The 7,398-nt window shown below is 53.5% G+C and overlaps 1 protein-coding gene across 1 annotated transcript in view; it reads left to right on the forward strand.

The window, feature by feature from the left end:
* LOC112391389 (DNA polymerase nu) overlaps positions 1 to 7,398 on the forward strand; it is a 73,825-nt gene that overhangs the window by 49,472 nt on the left and 16,955 nt on the right. The window contains exons 5-6 of the mRNA XM_024732741.1: positions 2,395 to 2,477; positions 7,151 to 7,282. Of these exons, the coding sequence (XP_024588509.1) occupies positions 2,395 to 2,477; positions 7,151 to 7,282 (215 nt within the window). The remainder of the gene's footprint in view (positions 1 to 2,394; positions 2,478 to 7,150; positions 7,283 to 7,398) is intronic.

Genomic DNA, 7,398 nt, shown 5'->3' on the forward strand with positions numbered 1-7,398 from the left:
TTTATTTATTTTCTGTAAGAACCAGGATTTTTATTTACTAATGATCTGTTTTGCTGTTCTCTAGTTAATTTCTTTTCCTCATTAATTTCTGCTCCCATCTTTTTTCTAGCTTTATTATTTCACTCCTTGTGTATTCTTTTGACGTTCTTGTTTTTTTCCCTTGTGTTTATTTAATTCATATACTTTTATTCTGTCATTTTGATTAATATAGGCATTTAGGGTTATGAAATTTCCTCACTGTTTTAATGTAATCCATTGGTTCTGACATAGGGTGTTTTCATTAGAAACTATGTGATTTCTGTTTATATTTCTCTTCAATCAAAAGTTGACTGATAGAAGTGTTTTCTGATTTATTTCTAGCTAGATGGGCTTTGGGGATTTTGTTTTTGTCTTTGATTTCTAGTTTTCTTATACTGTGATCAGAGTGTTATTTTAATATTCCTACTATGTGCGGCCTTTTGAGGTTTTTTGTGTGCCCTGGTGCATGATGTGTTATTGTGTGTGTGCCCCATGTGCTCAAGGAGAAAGCATGTTCTCTGTTATTGGAACATGATGTCCGATATATGTCCCTAGCATCTATTCATTCTGTCACACTTTGGTTCTGGGAAGAAGCAAGTCCCAGGAGAGTTAATGCTGCTTCCTCAGACAACTTTCCAGCCCCGGATAGAGCTAAGGGGGTCCCTAGTGTGGTTTGGTTGAGGGGCACCTGCTCCAAAATGCTTCCCTTGTCCCCTCCCTGCAGTGTCGCCAGACCCATTTGTTTGGGCCAAGCCCTCATCTGCCGTCACTGCGGGTGGCCCTGAGCAGGTAACGGGGAAGCTAGTCTTACGTCAGCTTTTCAGCAGTGTCTTTCCTGAGCAGGTTTGGAGCGCCTGTGGGATTTCCAAAATAAAGGGAGTTCAGTGAGGACCAAGGGTGGCTGGTGACATAGGGGTTGACACACATTTGTTCTGGGCTTGGGTGCATTTTGGTGTTTTGCTTCTTATCTAAATACAGCTGTTGACAATACCAAGTTCAAGGGTGGGATTTTAAAACGTGGGCAAAATAGCTTAACACAGAAGGAAAAGGACAAAAAGAAATGCATCAGTACTTTAAAATCAGGCGGTAAGATGAATGAACTCTAGGACATCAGTGAGAATGGTGAAGCAGGCAGCTCTGAGGGCCCGTCCACCCACAGAAGCATCCACAAAGCGAGCAAAAACTGTCAGAACCATCTTTGCCAGAACGCCGAGAAACAGTCAGCAGTTCACAGCAGCCAAGCAAGTTCTGAAGCAAGAAAAAAGCCACTGAAAACAGTTAGGAGGGCTCTGTGCTGTTTTCACTCGGCCCACACCACTCCCACGACTCAGCCGTCTCCTGCCCAGAGTGGGACCCTGTCCCTGCTTCCAGGCACAGACCTTACTCGCAAAGAGTAGTGTTTGTCTGTTCTAACTCGGCTGGGGGCTGCCTGAAGGACTGACACGGGCATTGTTTCCCCATCTCGGAACTGTCTCCAGTCAGAAAAGTGGCCGCGTTGCTGGAAAACATCCTAAGGTCAACCACAAAAGACCTCAGTCGAGGCAAATAACAGAGCCTGAAAGCTTGGGAGGAGAAGCTGGGGAGAGAGGGTCTTTGAGAAATAGGGCATTCAAAGCCACGTGCATACCGGGAAATCTAGAAGCCGCATGCAGGCCCGGGGCAGCCCATACACCCCAAATCCCTGCACAGATCCTCAGTTTCACCCCGTGGCCACGAGTGGAGGCCAGCCCTGCAGGAGGGCCCAGCACAGGGCTGCCCACAGAGGTTGGACAGGCTCCTTTTTCTTCCTTTTCTTTCTCTCTGTCTCTGCTGATCTGACGTGCTCACTCCATCAGGGAGACTTGGGGTGTGCGCACGGCTAGGCGAGGATGGCCCAGCAAGGAGGAGGGGCCCTGGGTGCCCGGCGGCCCCTGTGCTTCTCAGGCTCAGCTTTAATCTTTGGAGAGTGGCATGACTGCACGCTGCCGGATGTGGAGTTGGTTCTTATTCTGCCTGAACGCCAGGACAGGGCCCTTCCTTCTGTAGGAGGCAAGGCACAGGCTGCTCATCCAATCCTGCAGGAGGCCCGGAAGCAGCCACTACTGCAGCAGCCACAGGCAGGCCCCAGGCCCCAGGCCTCCTCCTGTCTGCCTGGTACTCCGGTGGTGGAGCCACTTTTTGGGTTTGGGGTGTGGATACCCCAGAACCTGGCTGGCATCTGTTCGGAGGGGCCAGACTGACACGGACGCTTTAGATGCTGACTGTCTCCCCTACCGTACTACAGGCCTGACCTCGAAGTGGTTCTTGGGGTGTGAGGGGATGTGTGTGGTTTGGACCCTTGAGGACCTCCTCAGACAGGTGCCAACGTACCTGACGACGTGCCATCTTTCCACGTAGGAAGGACATTTCCCCAGAGCGCGTGACGCACGCAGACAGAGAGCAGACCAAGAAGGTGGTGTACTCGGTGGTCTATGGAGCAGGTAGGCTGTGGGTGGGCCTGAGGCCTCGGTGTCACCTGTAGGCCAGACGGAGGTGGCTCTGGTTGTGTACCTGCATTGAAATGTGGCTGTGACTTACAGAAATCACTCTCAGCCCACGGAACTCATCTTGTGCGTCCCTGTGTGCCGCTGTTTACACATGTTGATGGTATGTGTGATGCACCAGACACCAGGCAGACCACTCACGCCCTTAACCCTCAGGGCTCCCAGCAACCTTTGCACGGAGAGTAGACGTGCAGAAGTGAGGGCCGACCAAAGCCTTCCCCAACCCCACATCACACCACCTGCTGGGGGCCACTCCTGTGCTTTGAGATGCTCCAGGAGCCCTTGTCGTCACCCTATTCCCCTCCCCTTTTCCAGCCCCAGGACCCAAGGCAGAGCAACCTGCTCCCCTCCCCTCTCCCACCCTTTCCTCTCCCTTCCTGACCGTGGGCTCTCCGGGCTTTTTAAATTCTTTCTCCCTCTAGGTCTCGCTGCGTCGGTGGGCCTGATGCCTCTCGGGAGTTGAGGGAGGGGGTCAGGAGAGGCTGTGGCCTGGCGGCCAGGCCTGTGTAGGCCCCTCCTGGATCAGTTCCACTTTGAGGAGCAGGGCTTGTGTAAAGACACGGAGAAGAGGGTCCCTCCCCGCCGTAGGAACCCTGTGTCCGTTCAGGGAAGAGCTGCCAGCGCAAAACCCTGGGCAAACATGTAGTCAGCTACAGGTAGGAGCCACCTCGGGCTTCTCCAGTGTGACTGCGGTGCCGTGTGACCTGCTTCCAAAGCGCCTCTTCCCGGACCGTGAGTGACTGACCCGCTTATGATGAGGCTGGAACCCGCTTCAAACCTGCCAGGGCTGTGGTCTCAGCCGGGACTCGGGCAGGGGCGCTTTAGCTCCAGTCTCTGGCCGGCAGGCCTCCCCCGCTGTCCCCGCTACCCAGTGCACCCAGAGCCAGTCTTTGCTTCTGTCGGTCTGGCACCTTCTAGAGTATTCACTCTGTTGTTTTCTGGGGAAGAAAAGAGCTCCACTTTGTAAATAAGCAATGAGTTATTAGCCGCTGCTTTGAGCCCTAACGCTGACAGGGTTCCCACCCCGGGCCTCGTGTCTGCCGCTCCCGTCGCCACCTGACAGCCGGGCTTCTGTGCACCTGTCGGGCTGCGTCTGCCTCGTGCGTGAAGTGGGGCCTTCGCCTCCTGAAGGGCCGGGCGTCCTGGGCTGCTGGGGCCCTTTGGAAACTCAGCAGAGAAGCCTTCAACCGCCTGGCTCCTGTGGGTTACAATGCTGTGATTTCACCTAAACACGAGGGTCTGGAAGCGGCTGCTCTGGGTGCTGGGGGCACATGGCCCCAGCCTGGCTTCGGGGTCGTGGTCATTGTGAGGCTGACAAAAGGCCGTAGAGGGAGAGCAGGACCGGGACAAGCGAGAAGACGTACCCCCAGCCCGCGGGCAGCCTGAACCCCACGCCTGCCTCAGCCACTCTCCCCAGGGCTTGGGAGCCGCCAGGCCTCTGCCACCAGAGACCTGTCCCCCCGGAAATGGGAGTGCCTGCCCGCCTGCAGGCCTCGGCCCGGAGCGCAGGCCCGGGGCTCACCGCTGCCCTCAGCCCACTGGACGCAGCCGCCTGCCCAGCACTGTGCCCCCCCAGGCCCGCTGGCAGCAGAAACCCCTGCTCCTCCCGTCCTGCCCTGAGCTCCTGCTACTCTTAGAGTCAGCGTGACCCTTGATTCTCCTCGCTGCGCATCTTAAGCTCACTCCACGTCCCGTCGCCAGTGCGTGCCGAGTGCCGGGCTCCAGGCCTCCTGCTCCGAGGGGCCGACGCTTGTCCAATGAGACACACGAGCAGGCCTGCGGGGATGGCACTGAGTGATCGGCGACGTCCAGCATGAGTGCTGAGCCCAGGGGAGGCCCCTTGCCAGGCCGGGCTGAGTTTTAAAGGATGTGCAGGAGCCGGTCAGGCCTGTGCCAGCATCCCTGGAGGCCCACGAGTGCCGGGCTCTCACGAGGCCCTGGAGCTGTAAACAAGAGTGAGAAGCTGTTATAGTTCAGCATGGGGCAAAGAGCACATGAAGGAAAGGGAGTGAAGGTTTCCTTCCTAAACTTAAAATTGCACCACACACACACACACACACACACGAGGCAATTAGCCCTCTGTGGGGAAAGCCAAACTGTATGTTCACATGGGACCTATGAGGTGGGGTACCTCGCGCTCCCGCCAAGGGGATCCGTGCTCCCAGGGGTGCACCTGCGGAGACAGGCCAGCATTTTCACAACTGAAACAGCAGGAACCTGATCAGTTGAATCAAAGTGTGAAGGGAAGTTGTGTCGGAAGTGGGGCCCCATGAACACGAAGCACGGAGCAGAAGCCCTCACAGAGCCAAACATTGTCCTACTTGGGAGGCAGGGGCACGGTGGCCTTAGAGTGTGACAGACCCCCCGGCAAGGGCATGGGGAATAAGGACCGGGGCCTGGAGAAGTGACCAGACCCTCAGTCTCCGGCTCAGCCCATCTCTGCTTCTCTCAGAGTTGCCACATCACCGGCTTCTCTCGGAAGCAGGCTTTCTTCCTGTGCAGAGACCTTGGGATATCCCAACAGCTCTATAGAGGAAGGGAAAGGAATTCCTTCTCAGCCGTAGACACAGAAGGAGAAATGTGACTTCCGGCAGTGGCCATGGCACTCCGATCAGACCAACCTCCCACAGATATCAACTAGAAAGTATGCTAAAGTATAATAAACAACTACCTAAAGGTACTGAAAAGTGACCAAAAGCAGACAGAAATTGGAGGTGGGTTAACACTTGGAAGGAAGGAATAGCACAGGGTGAGTTTGCCGTTTTGTAGCTCTTCACCTGAAGGCAAGCCTCTGTCCGTGTTGTGTGTGGCTAAAACTCCGACAGAAATCCAGGGTCTTACTGGCTTCAAGAAGCAGAGGGCAGGGGCTTCCTTGGTGGCACAGTGGTTAAGAATCCACCTGACAATGCAGGGGACATGGGTTCAAGCCCTGGTCCAGGAAGATCCCACATACCACGGAGCAACTAAGCCTGTGCGACACAACTACTGAGCCCACATGCCACAACTACTGAAGCCCATGCACCTAGAGCCCATGCTCTACAACAAGAGAAGCCAGTGCAATGAGAAGCCCACGCACCACAATAAAGAGTAGCCCCCGCTCGCCACAACTAGAGAAAGCCTGCGCGCAGCAACAAAGACCGAAAGTAGCCAAAAATAAAAATTAATTAATTAATTGGGGAAAATAAAAGGCAGAGGAAAGAGGTCAGGGCAGCCAGTGAATCTGGAAAGTGAAGGGAAAAATCTCAGAAAGAGGAGAGTCAAAGGAGAACCCCGAATTCTGGGCCTGAGCTCTGCCCAGATCTCTGGCTGACCCCTGACTGTGTGTGAAAAGGGCAGACTTCAAACAGCCCAGCTACTGCTGAAAGGCCTGATGCGCGCTTTCAGCTGCTGCTGACTGCAGGGGGACAAAGTTTGAAGTTTTTTGTTTTTTTTTTTCTAAATCAGCACTGCTGAGAGAAACATAACAGAATCTAGAGTGTCTACAACATATCATTTATAATACAATAGCCAGAATACAAAACGTATGAAGAAAGAGGGTAACCCGGTCCATGCTCAAGAGAAGAGATGTGTGTAACTGAGTCCCTTTGCTGTACACCTGAAACGAACGCAATGTTACAAATCAACTACACTTCAATTTTGGAAAAAGCAACAGACTATTGATACAGCTGTCAACATGGATGAACCTCAAAACATTATGGCAAATGAAAGAAGACAGCCAGATACAAAGGAGTATTTATAGTGAATAATTTATTACACCATTCATACGAAATTCTGGAACACAAAATTAATTTACAGTATGGCATACTTTGTGTTATATATATTTTACCACAAAAAATAATGAAAAGAAAATCTGCACTGATAGAAAGCGAACAAGTGGTTTCCTGGGATCTGGAGTCGATTGCAACTCGCGTGTCGTCCTGGAACTCGGGGTGCCATCCTAGAACTCAGGGTGCCGGCCTAGAGCTTGAGTGTCATCCTAGAACTTGGGTGCCATCCTGGAACTTGGGGTGTCATCCTGGAACTCGGGTGTTTGCTGGAACTTGGGGTGCCATCCTGGAACTCGGGTGTCATCCTGACCAGAGATCTTGCTATAAAAAGCTTCTCCAGAACACCTGCGTCCTCTGGGAACCAAATATTGGTCTGGACCAAAAGTTTTTTTCTCAGAAAAACATTCCAAGGATGGGAGCTCCTTGTATTTTGGCACTGGAAACTTCCCTTCCTCTTTTATTTGCCGGCCCTCTCCAGCCTCCCCCAGTTCTGGAAACAGGCTCCCTTCTGGACAGGCTGCAAGCAGGGACTACAGCTCCTTCACCAGGGCTTCACCTGCAGCACCTGCCAGGCCCTCAGTCAACACTGTTGAATAAATAAATGTTTAACAGGCTCCCGTCCAGACTGGCTGGCACCGAACACTTGGTCTGTAAAGCCAAAGCCAACACCATCCTGACCAATCAGAAGAGACCAGTGGTGCCAGTTGGGCCTTGACGCACCGAGTCTTCCAAGATCCCTTCTGTGGGCTCACTTCCACGTGTGGTGGTCACTGCCTGGTAGCTCGTGTCCTCGGAACCCGCTGGGTGAGAGGCTGGCCTCTGATCACGCTTCTACTCACACAGGGAAGGAGCGGCTTGCTGCTTGCCTTGGAGTTCCCGTTCAGGAAGCTGCCCAGTTTTTGGAGAGTTTTTTGCAGAAGTACAAGAAAATCAAGGACTTCACCCAAGCAACCATTGCCCGGTGTCACCAGACAGGTGAGCCAGCTGCTGCCAAAGCCGTTGGCAGGTGCCCCTCCCTCTCCCACGCCCTCTCTGCAGTAGCCAGGTGGTCTCCCAGCCCCCGCTCCTCCGGTGGGTGGGCGGCCAGATGG

The sequence above is a fragment of the Neophocaena asiaeorientalis genome, unplaced genomic scaffold, assembly GCF_003031525.2.
Source record: "Neophocaena asiaeorientalis asiaeorientalis breed wild unplaced genomic scaffold, Neophocaena_asiaeorientalis_V1.1 scaffold762, whole genome shotgun sequence".
NCBI lineage: Eukaryota > Metazoa > Chordata > Mammalia > Artiodactyla > Phocoenidae > Neophocaena > Neophocaena asiaeorientalis.